Source organism: Stegostoma tigrinum, chromosome 43 (genome assembly GCF_030684315.1).
Source record: "Stegostoma tigrinum isolate sSteTig4 chromosome 43, sSteTig4.hap1, whole genome shotgun sequence".
NCBI lineage: Eukaryota > Metazoa > Chordata > Chondrichthyes > Orectolobiformes > Stegostomatidae > Stegostoma > Stegostoma tigrinum.
In genome coordinates this window covers 8,306,157-8,325,147 of record NC_081396.1, presented here as the reverse complement: position 1 = coordinate 8,325,147, position 18,991 = coordinate 8,306,157, and the positions used below count along the sequence as shown (strand labels likewise).

The 18,991-nt window shown below is 44.7% G+C and overlaps 1 protein-coding gene across 1 annotated transcript in view; it reads left to right on the top strand.

Annotated features, from left to right (window-relative positions):
- The window catches only part of LOC125448879 (uncharacterized), a 57,265-nt gene extending 38,285 nt beyond the window's left edge, over positions 1–18,980 (top strand). The window contains exons 13-18 of the mRNA XM_059641831.1: positions 12–160; positions 1,753–1,845; positions 2,505–2,689; positions 6,435–6,634; positions 15,856–15,948; positions 17,125–18,980. Coding sequence (XP_059497814.1) covers positions 12–160; positions 1,753–1,845; positions 2,505–2,689; positions 6,435–6,634; positions 15,856–15,948; positions 17,125–18,854 — 2,450 coding nt within the window. The 3' untranslated portion in view covers positions 18,855–18,980. The remainder of the gene's footprint in view (positions 1–11; positions 161–1,752; positions 1,846–2,504; positions 2,690–6,434; positions 6,635–15,855; positions 15,949–17,124) is intronic.
- Positions 18,981–18,991: the final 11 nt, after the last annotated feature.

Sequence of the window (18,991 nt, the reverse complement as noted above, 5' to 3'; positions counted from 1 at the left end):
CGTCTGCGCAGGAGCTTCGTCTTGTGTGGATGATCACGTGCCTTCATCCGTCCCGGGTCCCGCCCATCGGCCCCGCCCCCTCCGTTTCTATATCTATTGGCCACAACCACTGCCAATCACCCGGGTCCGATCGCATGGCGTCACTGTCCGCGCCTCAGGGGTAACGGGAACTGCAGATGCTGGAGAATCCAAGATAACAAAGTGTGGAGCTGGATGAACACAGCAGGCCAAGCAGCATCTTAGGAGCACAGAAGCTGACGTTTCGGGCCAAAAAAGCTTCTGATGAAGGGTCTCGGCCCGAAACGTCAGCTTTTGTGCTCCTGAGATGCTGCTTGGCCTGCTGTGTTCATCCAGCCCCACACTTTGTTATCACTGCCCCAGCCTCACCCTGAGCTGCTGACTGTTCCCAGCTTTTTCTGTTGAACATTGGAGCTGGAGCTGGCCTGTCAGGCGTCCCTGGTCTGATTGGTCTTCTCTGATTTCCCCAGCTCCTTCACTGACCCCAGGGTAGGGATTGACATCTTTACTGTTCCTAGGACAGGGATTTGCACCTTTACTGTTCACAAACAGGGATTAGCACCTTCTTTGTCCCCAGAAAAGGGATTAGTGCATTTACTTTGAAGGGGAAAATCCAGGTTCTATCCCAGTTGGAAACTTTTTGTTTACAGTAGCGAAAGCAAAGATGCCGGAAAACCTTAGCAGGTCTGGCAGCATTTCTGAAGAAAAAGATCAGTTAACATTTAACTCTGGATATCAAAGTGTGAAGCTGATGTCTCTGATGAAGGGTCTAGGGCTGAAACGTCAGCTTTTGTGCTCCTAAGATGCTGCTTGGCCTGTTGTGTTCATCCAGCTTCACACTTTGTTATCTTGGATTCTCCAGCATCTGCAGTTCCTGTTATTTCTGATAACATTTAACTCTGCATCTGTTTTGTTGGATGCTGCCAGACCTGCTGAGCATTTTCAGCAGCTGTTCTTGTTCCTGATTTACAGCTTCTGCAGTCCTTTTGGTTTGTGCTCACAGTAGCCCCGGTAGAGCAAAAGTTTTTGGCTTTTAGACCATAATATATCAGAGCAGAAGTAGGCCATTCAGCCCATCAAGTCTGCTCAGCCTTTGGATCATGGCTGATTTGTTTTGCAATCCCATTCCCCTGCCTTCTTCGTGGAACCCTTAATCCCCTTACAAATCAAGAACCTATGTCCCCCTGTCCTAAATATACTCTGTGACTTGGTCTCCACGGCCTTCTGTGGAAATGTGGCCCTCAGAGACACCACCATCTTTTGGCTGAAGATCTTCCTCTTCATCATAGTTCTAAAGGGTTGTCCCTTCACCCTGAGGCTGTGGTCTTGGGTCCTAAACTCTCCTAGTAGTGGAAACTAAAATAAGTCCACAGAGGCTGATATTCCATTATCAAGTCACTCTTTATTTACACATTGGGCTTCCTTGATACTGGTTCAGCACCCACGGAGCCAGTTGTTAGAGTGAACTGGGTATCTGAGACTCCTGCTTTATATCTGTCAGCCAGGTTTAACAGGCCCACTCAGGGAACTCATAGTCTATGAGGCTCACATTGCTGACCTCATGACAGTCACTACATTCCTCCTCCTTTGAGTCTGAAAACAGAGGCCTTTTTGTTTTAAGTTCCTGCAGGGGTGTTTTAGCACTGGGTCAGGTTCCTGCAATTCTGCCTCTGATTCGGGTGGAATGTAATGCATAGTAGTTTGTGTCTTGCGCCTGGACATTCTCATCTATAGGCAGCCGAGGTGATGATGTCCACTGTGTCCATCTCAGATTCTGAGGTATCATCAATGCTTGACAGAGAAGTAGAAGCCACGGATTCTGGAATAGTTTGAAAGGCTATTGAGGTTCTGGGCTACTGCACTCTTTGCAAGTTTGCAGCTTTCATATGGTCCACACACTTGACTTACTCGAACTTGATGTGTCACTGAACCTGAACCGGTATTGACCAGGCCTCTTACCCATGCAAGGCTATTCCCATGATTCCTACCCCAAACTTTATCTCCTGAAGTAAACTGTCTGTCCTGCTGAGCAGAGACTTATGTCTGGCCTTGGCGTTCACAATGCTGTTTGACCAACATCCCCCACCCCTCTGCCACCCCTCCACCACCAAAGTCTGGGAAGATCAGATTTAACCTGGTACGGTGTCTTCTCCCGATGAGTAACTCTGCTGCAGCTATCCTTATAGTTGCATGAAGGGTGGCCCTGTAACCAAATAGGAAATGGGACTGTTGGATATCGAGTGAAGCTGTTTAATAAACCTGCCTGTAAAGTTCAGACTGGTCTTTCTGCCAGGCCATTGGATATTGGATGGTATGGAACTGTCATTGTATACTGGTAAACAATGGTTCGTGACCTGTGATCAACACTTCTGGGAGTCCATGTATTGCAAAGGATGCATTTAGTTTTTCTATCATCGCCGTTTTGTTTGATTGATGAACTCATGAGTTGGCATCCGTAAAGACTATGAACATTGATGCCCTGAAAGGAACTGATTAGCCCAACCGAATTCAGGGATTACCTGGCCATTCCCACGAATGTGGTGGATCTGCTGGCCATAATTTTTGTCTTTGTTGACACTGGGGGCACTGGTCCACCAACGCAGCTCTGTCTATATCAAATCCTGGCCACCAGATATAACATCTCACCAAATCTTCATTTTGAAAACCCCTGGTGGAATGCAGCAAGAATCTGCCGGCAACCTTTACTTCCCGTTTCATCTACTATGATCTGGTTTCTCCATATCCAAATGGGTTTTAATTCTGGTTTTTGTGGCCCTTTGGATTTACCCATCACCACCTGCTCTTTCTGTTTTGCCAGCACCAGGTCTTTCTGCATCCAAAGTCTGATATTTTCAGCCGTTACTGGGAGTGTGTCCATAAAATTTAAAACAATTATGGACACTTCCAGTGGTGGTGCAACCAGTGGTTTATCTACCACCAGGAGTTGGCTCAATGCGTTGGCATTTGCTTCCTGGCCTGCTGGATGGTGTTCTAAGTTGTAATTATATGCGCTTCATATCACAGCTGTCACTGAATTCAGCTTGAAGCTATGGGTGGCACTGCCATGTCCTCTTTAAGTAGACTTAGCAGGGGTTGTGGTCCGTTATTATTACAAATTTATATCTGTAAAGGTATTTGTGGAATTCCCTGACTCCAAATATGACTGCCAAAGCTTCCTTCTCCATCTGGGCACATTTATGCTCTGCATTAGCCAAAGTTCTGGATGCATGCACTGCTGGATATTCCTCTCAATTGTGCCACCTGTAAGCTTTAAATACCACGATGGCCTATGAGGAGTCATTGCATGTCAATGCCAGGTCTCGCTTTAAATCAGAGTGTACCAATACCTTAGAGGATGATGTTGTTTCTTCACTTTCCTGAAAGCTATGGCTTGGATTCACAACCAATTTCAAGGCTGACCCTTTTTAAAGAATTGATGCTGAGGTGCCAGGATGGAGACTGAGTTGTCTATGAACTTGACATAATAATTCACCAGCCCAAGGGAAGCCCTAAGCTCTGATACAGAATTGGAAGCTATGGCATCTTCGATCATCCGGTCTGCTCAACTCTGTAGCCCTGGTGCCTGGAACATACATTTTTCCCTTCTAAGGAGTTATGCCTACCTAGGAGAAATGTCTAAGGACTATATTCAAGTTTTTGTAAGTGCACCTTATTGGTCTTCCCTGTTATTAGCATGTCATCTAGATTAATGGTGAGCTGGGGTAACCACGTAAAATGTTCTTCATTGTTCCCTGAAAAATTGCAGTTTTGTACACTGGTACATACCCTATGCGAGGGATTGAGTATTTATCCAGCTGCAAAAAGCAGTTTACCGTTTGTTTAAAATCTCCACAAAGGCGAACTGACCCATTGGGCTGTACAATCTGCAAACTGAACTGATTTGATGATTCCTTCGCTTTTCAGCCTTCTGACTTTTGCCTCCAGTTTTGTCTGTAAGTCCAATGGCACTGGATGAGCCTTGCAGAATCATGGAATTGCTTCCTGGTCAACATACAAGATGGCCTTGACATATTTAATTAGGACTTCACTGAGGCAATCATTTTCCAAACAAAAAATGTTCAGCCAATCTAAGCGAATCTTTTTCAACACATTTTGCCCCATCAAGCTTGGGCCCAAGCTTTTTATAACAACTGGTGGTAGCTGAACCAGCTGCTCCTCAGACCGTAACCGACATTGTACACTTAAGCTGTGAAGGTTCCCCAGCGTAGTCTAGCTGAGGTTTTTCACAAATTTAATGGTAGTAGCCCAGAGCAAATTTCACTGAAGACTGGGTCTGCTTTCACAAAATGGCAGTATTGATCTCCACTAGAACTGAGTAACCATTTAACCATATGTTCATTGCTTGGTTCTGATTTAGACGTTGCTAAGCAATTTACCAGTTCCAAATCAGTTGTAGCTGGGCTTTTAAAGGTGTGGACTCTCCTAGATACTGGCCTAGGAGCTCTCTTACTCAATTTAGGTCTAGTGGAATTGTTTTGCTGTTTCAAGTCCACATACCAGCAGCAACTACAATGCCTTGCTTATCTGGGTCCTGAAGAAAATTTTAATCGTTTGTTTGAGACTTGGCTAGTTTTGGAGTCTTGTTATGGGGTGACCAAGAGTCCCTCTGTTCAGGATATGTACTGAATGAGGCTATGTAATTGCCTCAAGTAGTGTTTTCTCCAAGCTCAGTTAGACTGGGGAGGGTGTTCACTTCTATTGGAATGCCCTGCAATTCATATGGTCCATTTGCATCACTTGCCAATGATAAAACAGCTGTAACGCCTATTTGAAGTCCAGGAAAACTTCAGCAAAAGGAGCTTTTGCATGATTACATCATTTATCCCACATACCAAGACTGTGTCTCAGCATCTCATTAAGGGTTAATCCAAAGTCACATGCTTCTGCCAGTTGTCTTAAACTAGTCAAAAATGCAACATGAATTCTCCAATTGCCAAGTAAAACTGATAGTGTCACAGAATTAGAGGAGGCTTGGGGTGATAATATTCCTTAACTGAATCTGTCAATGCTTGAAAGGTTTCAGCATCCGGTGCCTTAGGGAAAGTTAGGCTCCTAATAACCAAAAAAGCTGTTGGTTCACCAGTTGTCAGGAGAATTACTCATTGCTTTTCGTATGCCTCAATGTCACTTGCCCAGAAAAGAAAACACATTCTTTCCACATATTAGGGCCAGTGTTCAATGGCAGGATCCAATGAGTCAAGCTTCCTAAATAACGGTAAGATGCCAGAAATACTTACCCCAACTTAAAGGCGACTGTCGCAAGATAATTTCTTCTGGAGCATGCTGCTCTCTTGTCGCCACTGAAATAACTCCACAGAGGCTGTTATCCCATCACCATGTCATCCTTTCTCTATATGTGGAGTGTCCTTGACATTGATCCAGCTTGCCCAGAAGCGGCTCTCAGTGTGAACAGGATGTCTGACACATCTTTTCTTCCTGTTTTCACCTCTACCCCACACTACCACTGCACAGCAGTAGTGCATTTTTAAATCTCCTGTTTTTGTTTTACTCCCCTACTCTACCAGATCATAGTAGTAATGCTTATTTTTCCCCACATCACACGTGGTTGTGTGTTATGGCGTAGTGACTCAGTTAAAAGACACCATTGTGCAAAAACATTATTGTATACTTTCCACCACCAAGAAAACACCGATGTGGCCAGTGGGGAAGATGTTAAAACTGATTATTAAGGAGATTATAATGATTTAGGAAAAGTTAGGAAAAAAAGGGGCAGTCAGCACATGTTTGCATGACTTTGTCAAAGGGAATTCATGCTTAACGATTTATTGGAGTTTTTGATGGAGTGAAATCAGGTCTCATGTAGTGCAGTGGTGGTGGACCTCCCTTTGAGCTGGAACACCCAGGTTCAAGTCCCTGACGTGTGTAACAACATGCCTGAACAGGTTGATGAGAAAAAATATCTGAAGAAATAACATATTCTGTAGACAAAGGGGAACCTGCCAATATTCTATACTTGGACTCCTAGAAGGCATTCAATGAAGTGCTACATCAAAGGTTATTATGAAAGTTCAGGGAGGTAATTTGGATAGCAGCTTGCACAGCTGCATCCATATCTTATTGATAGAATGTGATCAGCAAAGTCCTAAAGTGGTCTATACTGGAAACTCAATGTCTTATAATTTACATGAATGAATGAGATGAGGGGAGAAAAGTAATGGCAGATAAATTTACAAACGAAATCAGGTTGGTTAAAATATTGTAAAGAAGACATAAGAAACTTGCAGACCCATATAGATAAGGTTGACTCAGTCAGTGGCATAAATTTGACAGCTGAATTATAATGTGGCAAATCGACTCTTCAATCAAACTTTCCTACAATGTCGGCGTTGTCACCCAGCATGCCCTGCGGCTTTGCACGTCCCCTATCTGCGCAGCAGGACAGCTATACGCATGCGCAGTGTTCTGGATCCCCTTCGGAAGGGCAAAGAAAGGTGCAGGAGAAAGGGAGTCTGCAATGGGCGGGAGGGCATGCAGTCTTCATTAAAGGCCACAGCAGAGCTATGGCTCCGACTATGGATCTCCAAGGCCCACTCTTGCAACCCCGAGGCTTCTTCCGAGGAGCAGACCCCAACGGGCAAGTCTCCCATCTTGTTTTAGCGGGAAGAGGAGTGCATGCGCACTGTCTTTGTTAACGTCACTGAAGGGCGTTGACCTCTTGTTTCCACATGACCGGAAGAGATCGTAATTGAGTTAGTTGTGAGTCTGTAGGCTGGGTTGAAGAAATGGTCTATGCAGAGGAGACGGTATAAACTAGGAGTAGAGGAAAGGTAGTGGTCAGATGTGGATTGGGTAAACAAAAGAGGACAAATTGTTGATAGAAACAGGATTCTCGGTTCTCACTCTTGTATGGTTCCTTTTTAGAGTAATTAGGAGAAAATGTTTCATCAATTTCTGTCAGAATGACTCCATTTGTCAGGGCGTGATTATCATCAGAACTGATTATTTGTTTGAATTGGAGACAAGAATAGCCCGGTCATGGAGAAACCATGGAAATGTGTGGACTGTGGGAACGGATTCTGATTACCATCTGATCTTGGAAGACATCACAGACACACTGGGGAGACGCCATTCACTTGTTCCAAGCGTGGGAAGAGATTTGCTCACTCGTCCAACTTAAGTAAATACCAAAAACTCACACTATGGAGAGACCATTCACCTGCTCGGAGTGTAGGAAAGGTTTCAAGCAGTTATCCACCTTACATAAGCACTGGAGAGAAACCATTCGCCTATCCTGAGTATGAGAAGAAATTCACCTAGTTATTCCACTTTACATAGACACAAGAGAACTCACACCAGGAAGAAACTATTCCTCTGCTCTGTGTGCTGGAAGCGCTTCACACAGTTATCCAATTTGCCCGCCCACACCAGAGAAAAACCATTCCCTTGCCCTGAGTGTGGTCAGGAGTTCACACAGTTAGCCAGCTTACAGAAACACTAGAGCACTCATACCAGGGAGAAACCATTCACCTGCCTTTACTGTGAGAAGAGTTTCACTCAGTCATCCAGCTTGTGTACACACAGAGGACTCACACAGGGGGAGAAATTGTGTACTTGCTCTAAGTGTGGGAAGACATTCACTTGTAGTAGTAAGAAACTACTAAGTAACTACTCTAAGTTAGAGTAGTAAGGGAATGGAATGTTTTGCCTGCAACAGTTGTAGATTCGCCAACCTTAGGTACATTTAAGTTGTCATTGGATAAGCGTATGGACGTACATGGAATAGTGTAGGTTAGATGGGCTTCAGATAGGTATGACGGGTAGGCATAACATCGAGGGCTGAAGGGCCTGTACTGTGCTGTAATGTTCTATGTTCTATGAACCATAAATGGAGAACTTTGGAAATAGGATGTAGCACTTTTTTGTGATTTAGGTAATACTGGACAAGCCTGAGCTCAGAGTGAAACCTGTCTTGATAGGCCAGAATTTTAATTTTGGCTATTTGTCTACCATGAAGTTCAGTTTCTGAGGTTATACAGCAGAGATTGGATCTCATTTTGTTGACAAAGTTTATTAAACACAAAAGGAAACAAAAACAATAAAAGACTAACTGTCTTGCACTGTACTAGGACTGCAAATGTCAGAATTATGCAATCAATGTTTTATCTTCCACAACAATGTTACAGATACCTAAACCTCAGTGAAGTGTTAAAAATTTTAAAATTCATGGTTCAGTTTTCACAGCTACATTTTGTTTCTGGAGTTTTTTTCTTGCTTTCTTCTACAGGGTTCCAGGTCAAACACATGGATTTTCCAAATACTCAGCTTCCAGCAATTTTCTCTTACTGGATGCTTTTCTCTTAATCCAGTCTGGGCATTTCCCGTTTCCACAGCCGTCTCTTTTCAGACACCAACTCCTGGCAATAATTCATTTTGCATTAATCCATAAAGTACAGGGGCAGAATTAGGCCACTGAGTCTGCTCCACCATACGATCATGGCTGATATGTTTTTCAACATGTTGCCCTTCCTTCTCCTCATAACCCTGATCCCTTTCCAAACAAGAACCTGTCTATCTGTGTCTTCTCAACACTCGGCCTCTAGAGCCTTTTGTGGCAATGAGTTCCACAGATGAACCACCCTCCAGCTGAAGACATTACTCCTCGCCTCACTCCATTCTGAGTTTGTGCTCTCAGATCCATGTCTCCCTTACTAGTGGAAGTATCTTAGCCATGTCCTTTCTGTTCAGGCCTCTCAGTATTCTGTCACTTTTAATGAGATGTGCCCTTCTAAATACAGACCCAGAGTCCTCAACCACTCCTCATATGACAAGCTCTTCATCCCTGGGACCATTCTTGTAAATCTCCTTTGCACCCAACGAGGTCAGCACATCTTTCCTTTGATCGATGGCCCAAAAATAGTCAAAATATTCCATGCGGTCTGACAAGAGCCTTATACAGCCTCAGCAGTATGTCTCTGCTCTTGTATTCTAGTCCTCTTGAAATGAATGCGAACATTGCATTTGGCTTTCTTCATGCAAACTGACCCTGCATGTTAACCTTAAGATAATCCAGAACTAGAACTCCTAAGTCCCTTTGTGCTTCAAACTTCTGAAGCCTTTCCCCTTTCAAAGATAGTCAATGCCTCTATTCTTTCTACCAAATTGCAAAACCTCACACTGTCAGTTTGATACTTCTTTGGCCACTCTACTAGCCTTCCAAGTCCTTCTGCAGCTGCCCACCTCCACAATGCTACCTGTCCCTCCACCTATCTTTGTGCCATTTGCAAATGTATCCCTCAGTTCCTTCACCCACATCATTAGTGTATGACGCGAGTAGTTGTGGTCCCAAAAAAGACGCCTTCATCACCAGTCTCTGCATTCTACCAGCCAGCCAATTCTCTATCCATGTCAGTACCTTGCTCCTGACACCATGGGCTCTATTCGTATTTGGCAAACTTTGATACAGCACCTTGCCAAAGGCCTTCTGGAAATCCAAATAGATCATGCTCATTAGCTTTCCTTTGTTTAACATGCTTGTCACCCTTTCAGATCTGCTTCTACAATCCCTGTAAAACAGAATCATACAGAGCAAAGGAGGCCCTTCAGCCCAATGAGTCTGTATCACCAAAAATACACTATTACCTAAACTTGTCCCATTTTCCTGCATGAGACCCATAGTCCTGTGGGATCTGCTGCACTTCCTGGTGGAGATATCTCTTTTTGGACTGATCCTATGGACTCTCACCATGCCTTCCAGTTCCCCTTTTCATCTCACACACTCCAGCCTGAAGTGCCCTCATTATTTTGTTTTTTACAGTGGGAACACATAGGTCTCCAGGGTGAGGTATTGCATTTTGGTAATACAAACAAAGACAGGGCTTATATAATTAATGGTAGTGTTGTGAACTGAGAGACCCAGCAGTTCAGGTACATAAGCTTTTGAAACTTGAGTCACATGCGTACAGGATGGTTGAGAATGTGTTTCATATGCTTGCCTTCATTGCTGAGACCTTTGAATGTAGGAGTTGGGATGTTCTGTTGAGGTTGTACAGGACGTTGGCTAGTCTTCTGGAATACTGTGTGCAGTTCTGGTGACTTTATTATAGGAAGTATATATTAAACTGGAGAGGATTCAGAAAGGATTTAAGAGGGTGTTGCCTTACTGGGAATGGAGGGTTTGAGATAAAGAAGTAGATTGAAAGGACTGGGACATTTTTCACTGGAGCATAGAAGGTTGGGGGTGACCTCATAGAGGTTTATAAAACCATGAGGGACATAGATAGGGTGAATGGCAAGAGTCTTTTGCCTTCGTTAGGGGAGTTCCAAACTAGGGGGCAGATTCTTAAGGTGGGTGGAGAAAAAATTCAAAAGGACATGAGGCACAACTTTTCTTTTGTACAGAGGATAGTTTGTGTATGGAATGAACCCCAAAGAAAGTGGTGGATGCAGGTATAGTAACAACATTTAAAAGACATTTGGATAAATTCATGAATAGGAAAGGTTTGGAGGGATGTGCGCCAAGTGCAGGCAGATGGGGCTGATTTATTTTGGGAACATAGTTGGCACGGACTGGTTGGCCTAAAGGGGCAGTTTCCGTGCGGTATGACTCTATGACAAGGGGCTGTTCTCCAAGCAGATTGGAGTTGGACTGTTAACACTTTTGTTTGTACTCCCCTTTCCATGTGGGATTTCCCAATTTATCCAGCTTTCCCCTCTTCTCATCCCACTGACTTTGAAAGTGTTGGCCCAATTTTCTAGTCTTGCGAGTAAGGTCGTCAGTACTGACAATATGGTAACTTTTAACCCTTTTCCTTGGAGATAATCTTTGCAGTAGTTTACAACACAATAGCCCCATCAGCAAGTACATGAACTGTCGATTGCTCCTCTAACTTTGACTTAAGAAGAAGCTTTTGGACAGTTGCTGCCAAGTGCAGTCACATGATTGCAGCAGCCATCTTAGTTGGGTGTTAGTTAAAAGTTAGTTAGTTAAAAGAAGTCACTAAATGTATGTACTGACATTAATGTTAGTCTATCTGTGAATATGTATGTCAGGAAAAGCAAGTGTCCCTACAATACCCTGAGGAACTACTACAATGCTTCCTTTAGCCCTTAAAACGTGCATTAACCATTGATGTCAGTTGTATGTCACTTGGCCATTTTGGTATGCATGTTGTTACTGACACTTACATCACAATCTCAGGTCTATTGTGCAGCAAATCACTCTTCAAAGTCTATATGCACGACACCAGCTACATCATCCTTAGCATCTCTCTGCTACCTCTTCACAAAACTCCAGCAAGATAGTTAGTGCAAATTAGATCTCCTTAATTAAGCAGAAATTCTGCATGTGATCATCTATTTTGTCCCGTATATTACTTCTAGAAGTTTCCCACCCACTAAAGTGGAACTGACTTGTAAATGTTAAACGCCCCTTTACATCCTTTCTCGTTCAAGGGTCCAATATTTGCAGCATCCAGTGCTCTGTTACCACTGCGGAGTGTAAGGAAGCCTGAATAATGTGGCTTCAGCTTCCACAAATACCCCTCCCATTTCCCTCAGTATCCTCGGGTGCATCTCATCGATACCCAATGCCTTTAAGAGAGGAAACCTATCCAATATCTCCTCCTGGACATTTATAAACCCTTCTAGGGTTTCAAAATTAACAATAAAACCCAATCATAGCAGCTATTCGTCAACTCTTTGGTGTCTCAGGAGGTTGGATGATTGAGTGAATACCTTTTCATACTCAGCAAATAAACAGCTTCTTTCCAATGTCAACTCATTGCTGCCTTACCAGATGGAGTAACTGAGGGAATTACCTTCCCACGGTTGGTGCAAGTGAACAGCCTCTCTCTGGTGCAGACTCGCTGGTGTGCATTGAGTTGAGATGAATGCTTGAACCCAGGTCGCAGTGAAAGAATCTGAATGGGCTGTATTCAGAATGAACACATTGATAAACCATCAGGTCCCAGAACTTTTGTAACACTTCCCACAGTCTGTGTATTTAAAAGATTGGATGAAGCAGTGAATCCCTTCCCACACCTGGAGCAGCTGAACGGCCTCTCCCTCATGTGACAGCGCCAATGAGTTTGAACCTTCGATGGGGAAATGAACCCCTTCCCACAAACTGCACACTTACACAGTTTCTCCCTGTTGTGACTGTATTTATGTTTTGACAGGCCAGCCTCTGGCGCACAGGACACGCGTATGGGTTCTCCCTACTCTGAACAGTGCTTTTCCCTTCCATGTTCAAAATCCAATGATATTCAGGTCATGATAAAGTGGGTGTCTGTCAGATCCTGAAGTGATGTTTAGTTTGAGGTTCTTACTGCAAACTCTTCTAATTTGCAGTGAAATTGATTTAAAGTAGAAAGAGAAACGAGTGACAGAGAATATGGGAATATATTCACTGTTGGATTATTATAAAAACACAACTGGTTCACTCAATCCTGCAGGAAAGGGAACTTTGTTACTAAGCTATGTAAAGTAATTATAAATTGGAAGACAGGAAGCTAGAATTTGTTTGTAAAAATGTGCATGTTCTGTTTAAGAGATAGTGTGCGTTTCTAAACTGAGAGATTTATATAGAAAATGGGTCTGTAAATAGCTGCAGATTATAGATATTTCTAAAGATTGAAACATGTATCCATTGGCTGTGTGATTTGTTTTGATGTTTTGGCAAAAAGATAGAATCAGCCAATTAATTTAGACCAAGCGCTTAGCGATTGAAAGCCAATTGGATTTAAATCTGCTGCAAGAAAATTGATACGTCATCCAAAGTACGTAAGGAGAGGGTTTCTGGAAAATCAGCAGAGTGCCATCCTAGTGTGAAAATAATTCCCCGGACGCCAACACCTCATTTTCACCATGGATGTCCAGTCCCTCTACACCTGCATTCCCCATGCAGATGGCCTAAAGGCCCTCCGCTTCTTCCTGTCCCGCAGACCTGACCAGGCCCCTCCACTGACACCCTCATCCGCCTAGCCGAACTTGTCCTCCCCTCAACGACTTCTCTTTCGATTCCTCCCACTTCCTACAGACAAAGGGGGTGGCCATGGGTACCCGCATGGGCCCAAGCTATGCCTGCCTCTTTGTAGGTTACGTGGAACAGTCCATCTTCCGTACCTACACTGGCCCTAAATCCCACCTCTTCCTCCGGTACATTGATGACTGTATTGGCGCCACCTCCTGCTCCCTAGAGGAGCTTGAACAGTTCATCCACTTCACCAACACCTTCCACCCCAACCTCAAGTTCACCTGGACCATCTCCAACACATCCCTCACCTTCCTGGACCTCTCTGTCTCCATCTCAGGCAACCACCGAGAAACCAATATCCATTTCATGCCCACCGACTCCCACAGCTACCTAGAATACACCTCCTCCCACCCACCTTCCTGCAAAAATTCCATCCCCTATTCTCAATTCCTTCATTCTGCAGCATCTGCTCCCAGGATGAGGCATTCCACTCCTGTAAATCTCTGATGTCCTCGTTTTTCAAGGACCACAACTTGCCCCCCACAGTGGTCGAGAACGCCCTTGACTGTGTCTCCCGCATTTCCCGCAACTCATCCCTCACACACCACCCCCGCCACAAACGCCCAAAGAGGACCCCCCCTCGTTCTCACACACCACCCCACCAACCTCCAGATACAACACATCATCCTCCGACACTTCTGTCATCTTCAATCCGACCCCACCACTCAAGACATTTTTCCATCCCCACCCTTGTCTGCCTTCCGGAGAGACCACTCTCTCCATGACTCCCTTGTTCGCTCCACACTGCCCTCCAACCCCACCACACCCGGCACTTTACCCTGCAACTGCAGGAAATGCTACACTTGCCCCCACACCTCCTCCCTCACCCCCATCCCAGGCCTGAAGATGACTTTCCACATCAAGCAGATGTTCACCTGCACATCTGCCAATGTGATATACTGTATCCACTGTACCCGGTGTGGCCTTCTCTACATTGGGGAAACCAAACAGAGGCTTGGGGACCGCTTTGCAGAACACCTACGCTCGGTTCACAATAAACAACTGCAACTCCCAGTCGTGAACCATTTCAACATCCCCCCCTCCCCCCATTCCTTAGACGACATGTCCACCCTGGGCCTCCTGCAATGCCACAATGATGCCACCTGAAGGTTGCAGGAACAGCAACTCATATTCTGCTTGGGAACCCTGCAGCCCAATGGTATCAATGTGGATTTCACAAGCTTCAAAATCTCCCATCCCCCCACTGCATCCCAACACTGGCCCAGCTCGTCCCCACCTCCCTAACCAGTTCTTCCTCTCACCTATCCCTTCCTCCCACCTCATGCTGCACCTCTAATTCCTACCTACTATCCTCATCCTGCCTCCTTGACCTGCCCATCCTCTCTACCTCCCGACCTATACTCTCCTCTCCATCTATCTTCTCCTCTATCCATCTTCCATCCGCCTCCCCACCTCCCTATTTATTTCAGAACCCTCTCCGCATCCCCCTTTTCTGATGAAGGGTCTTGGCCAGAAAAGTGAGCTTTTGTGCTCTTAAGATGCTGCTTGGCCTGCTGTGTTCATCCAACTCCACACTTTGTTATCACAGATTCTCAAGCATCTGCAGCTCCCATTATCTCTGGGTGTGAAAATGAACGACCATCTCAGAAATAAGTGCCTAGCTCTCACAAGAAATCTTTCAGCTCTAAGAAAGCACCATCTTACGCACTTCTGGCCAAGCGCTTCTAGCTAAAAGTCTTCCCAGAGAAAACATCCCTGACAACTGGATCAGCAGACGAAAGGCATGTAGACTTTGAGAGACTAAGATTTAATTTCTTTTTCTTCTTACCACTTGGGATTATATAAGTAGAACTTGTGTTTATTAGAATAGCAAACCAGTAACATGTTGTTCAGTTAAGGAATAGTTGGGGAGGGGGTGATGGGTGATGGTATTGTTCAGTTTGTTGGTAGTTTTGTTAATTTGTTCACTATTATGGTTGAATAAATAAATTGTTTGCTTGTTACTTATTAAGTGACTACCAGGAATTTCCTTTCATTTAACCTCCACTTCTCCATAACAGTTTAACAGATTAGGCGAGGTGAAGGAAGCTTGTTTGGGTGTTTTGGGTTTAATTAATAGAAGGGGACCTCAAATCCTGCCATAACAGATTGAGGGCTAGTGTTTCGATTTTAATTATTGAAGGGGTTCAACTTCCCCTTTCTGACAACTGAAAAGACAATAAAAAAGAGGTACTTTAAAAGAGTAGTCTCTTTTAAAATTTAGATTTTTATTGAAATCAAATTTCAGTGATGTGGAAGTGCTGGCGTTGGACTGAGGTGGACAAGGTTAAAAAAATCACATGACACCAGGTTACAGTCCAATAGGGTTTATTTGAAAACACAAGCTTTTGGAGCCTCGCTCCTTCTTCAGGTGTTAGTGAGATTTGAGCCTGTGTCCCCAGAACATTAGCCAGTGTCTCTAGATTATTCATCCAATGATTGGAGCAATACACCACTACGTCCGAGGGAAAAGTAAAATCAAAGGATTGACACACACAACTAGCACATTATTACTGGTTAAAAGCTTCATCGAATGTTATCTACGTTGAAAAGAAAGCTGTTTGTTCACGTAGCTTGTTTAATCTCCAAGGACCTCACAGCCAATGTTACCATTTTTACTCCTGTTAAGTCTTGTATCGCTTGATTTAATGATTTTATATTTGTCTCTCAAATTGTAATCGGGCGACAAAACATCATATCATAATGTTAAAAAGTAAAACTTTTCAATGGCGATGATATTACCCAGCAATCAAAGGGAGGCGGAATAAACTGTGTAATTGTTGCGCAGGCGTAGTGTCAGGTTGTTAGTCGTGCATGCGCAGCATACGCCATGCAGAAGTATGCGCAGTGTCAGTCTGGGAAGGTTCAGGCGGTCAAGACTGTGGGGAAGCGTAGCGGAGGATCGGAGACAGCGGGTTAGTGTCGACCAAAGGATTCGGCGGTTGGGACGCAGGTCACTGATATCGTGGGGCTCAAACTGTAAATGAAACACTTGCGGTCCAAGGATTGAAACGACTTGACCACCGTGTGGCTTTTCCTTGGGAGTAGGCCTGGTTTTTAAACGGCCGTCATCTTTATAGGGGGTGATGGGCCGAAGTGGTGGGGGAATCAGGAGGGAATGCCATCTTTCTGCGGGGCAATGGGCGGCGGGGCGCAGGCGCGGCTACCACCTTCTCACGCTCCTTCTCTGAGACCGACGTGGTCCGTGTGAATCTGAATACATGTCCATCTACTGCTTTGTTTCAAAGGCTCATGAACCCGCGGTGAGGAAAAAAAAATTTCCACATCACTACGTGAGACGATGGCCCGTTCTAAAAGTTTTGACCTCTCTACTTTGAGAGGCCACACAAGGAAACACCCTCTGCACATCCATCGAGTTTAGCCACCTTAGGATCTTGTAGATTTCAGTCAAGCTCTCTCTCATCTTTTAAATTCCGTTGGATACAAGCTAAGACTATCCAACTTTTCCTCAGAAAACCCACCTGTTCAAGAGAATTGCTGTCGTAAATATTTTCTGAATCTGCTCCAAATGATTTTTATCCTTAAATAAGAAGTCTAATGCTGCACACAGTGTAGTGGTCTCCTAAGTGCTCTGTAATAATGAAGCTTTTTTTAAAAAATAAGTCAATTTCCCTCTAATAAACAGTAACACTTTTTCGCTACTATAATTACTTGTTGGACCTGCGTACAAACTCATCATAATCTTGTAATGTCTCATCCATTGTTCAAGTGATTAATCTTCTTGGTGTTTAAATGGAGGACATTCTGCTCGCCCAGTTGTCAAGAGGATGTGTGATTGAAGGTGTTAGTGTTCACATCCATCGGCTAGCCTGGTCCTACTAGTTGGTGGGGTTGAGGATTTGGGAGACTTTATCGAAGTTTCACTTCCTTTCTCTCTCTTTGTCAAGATCCAAATGATCATGTCCATTCAGTTGCATCTCACTCCTTGCCTTTGTGCTGTTGTGGGTTCTCTCTCACTCTCTTTTCTTTCTTTTTAAAGTCAAGATTATCCAAAGGGGAGGATTTGTAGTCAGGAAACAAACCAAACCATTGTCAGGTTCTGATGGAGAGGCCCAATTTGCCGTAAACTCATTATCGTGAACTTTTGAGCATGGAAGGAGAAAGCACTGGCAACAGTGGCAAGAAATCGCCCATGTGTTCTATTAGTGGCCAAGACTTCAGCCAACCATCTGACCTGTTAGAACATAAATGTAATGATGATGGGCAGAAACCGTGGAAATGTGGGGACTGTGGGAAGGGATTCAAATCTGCTCCAAAGCTGGAAAGGCATCAGTGCCGTCACAGTGGGGAGAGGCAATTCACTTGTTCCAAGTGTGGGATGGGATTCACTGAGCCATCCATATTGCTGACACATGAAAGAGCTCACACTGAAGAGAGACCTTTTAAATGCTCAGAATGTGACAAGTGCTTTAAAAGTTCTGAGGAACTGATATTGTGTCAGCACATTCACTCTGAGGAGAGACTATTCAAGTGCTTTCACTGTAGGACTGCGTTCAGGCGATCATCCCACTTCATTGCACACCAGCGAGCCCACACAGGGGAGAGGCTGTTCCTGTGCTCTGATTGTGGAAAGGGATTCACTCAGTCATCAAACTTACTCACACACCAGTGCACGCACACTGCGGAGAGACCATTTACCTGCTCCAGCTGTGGGAAGGGATTCACTCAGCTCTCCAATCTACTGAGACACCAGCGAACCCATACAGGTGAAAGACCTTTTAAATGTCCAGACTGTGGGATGTGCTATAAAAGGTCTGGGGAATTGATGCGCCATCAATGTACTCATACTGATGAGAGACCGTTCAAGTGCCCTTATTGTGGGACTGGGTTCAAGCGATCATCCTACCTCACTGTGCACCAGCGAATTCACACAGGGGAGAGGCCATTCAGCTGCTCTGAGTGTGGCAGGGGTTTCACTCAGCTAGCTCATCTGCTGACGCACCAGCGCGTGCACACTGGGGAGAGACCATTTACTTGCTCTGACTGTGGGAAGAGATTCACTCAGCTCTCCAACCTACTGAGACACCGGCGAGTTCACACTGACGAGAGGCCGTTTAAATGCCCAGACTGTAGCAAGTTCTTTAAAAGTTCCAGGGAACTGATCTCCCATCAACATATTCATACTGACGAGAGACCTTTCAGATGCTCTCACTGTGTGATTGCATTCAGGCGATCATCTCAACTCACTGTGCACCAGCAAATTCACACCAGAGAGAGACCATTTACCTGCTCTGAGTGTGGGAAAGGATTCAGTGATTCATCCAACTTGCAGATACACCAGAGGGTTCACACCGGGGAGAGACCTTTTAAATGTCTGGACTGTGTGAAGTGCTTTAAAAGTTCTGGGGAGCTGATGTCCCATAAGCATGTTCACACGGACGAGAGACCATTCAAGTGCTCTCACTGTGGGACTGGGTTCAAGCACTCGTCTCAATTTACAGTCCATCAGCAAGTTCACACCGGGGAGAAGCCGTTCACCTGCTCCGTGTGTGGGAAGGGGTTCAGTGATTCATCCAACTTGTTGATACACCAGCGAGTTCACACCGGGGAGAGACCTTTTAAATGCCCAGAGTGTGGGAAGTGTTATAAAAGTTCAGGGGAACTCAAGTCCCATCAACGTGCTCACACAAACGAGAGACCATTCAGCTGCCCTCGCTGTGGGATGAAGTTCAAGCGATCATCACACCTCACTGTACACCAGCGGGTTCACAGTGGGGAAAAGCCATTCTCCTGCTCCAAGTGTGGGAAGGGATTCCCTCAATTATCGCACCTACAGAGACACCAGGGAATTCACAAGTAACTGCAGGGACTGGATTTTGCTGTTTAATCACATTCGGAACCGAACCATATTCATTGTGGTTCTGTTCCTGTTAATTTTATTGAACTCCAGTTACACGTGTTAATGTTCCAAATAAAAGTCAAATAAATCGCCTTAGT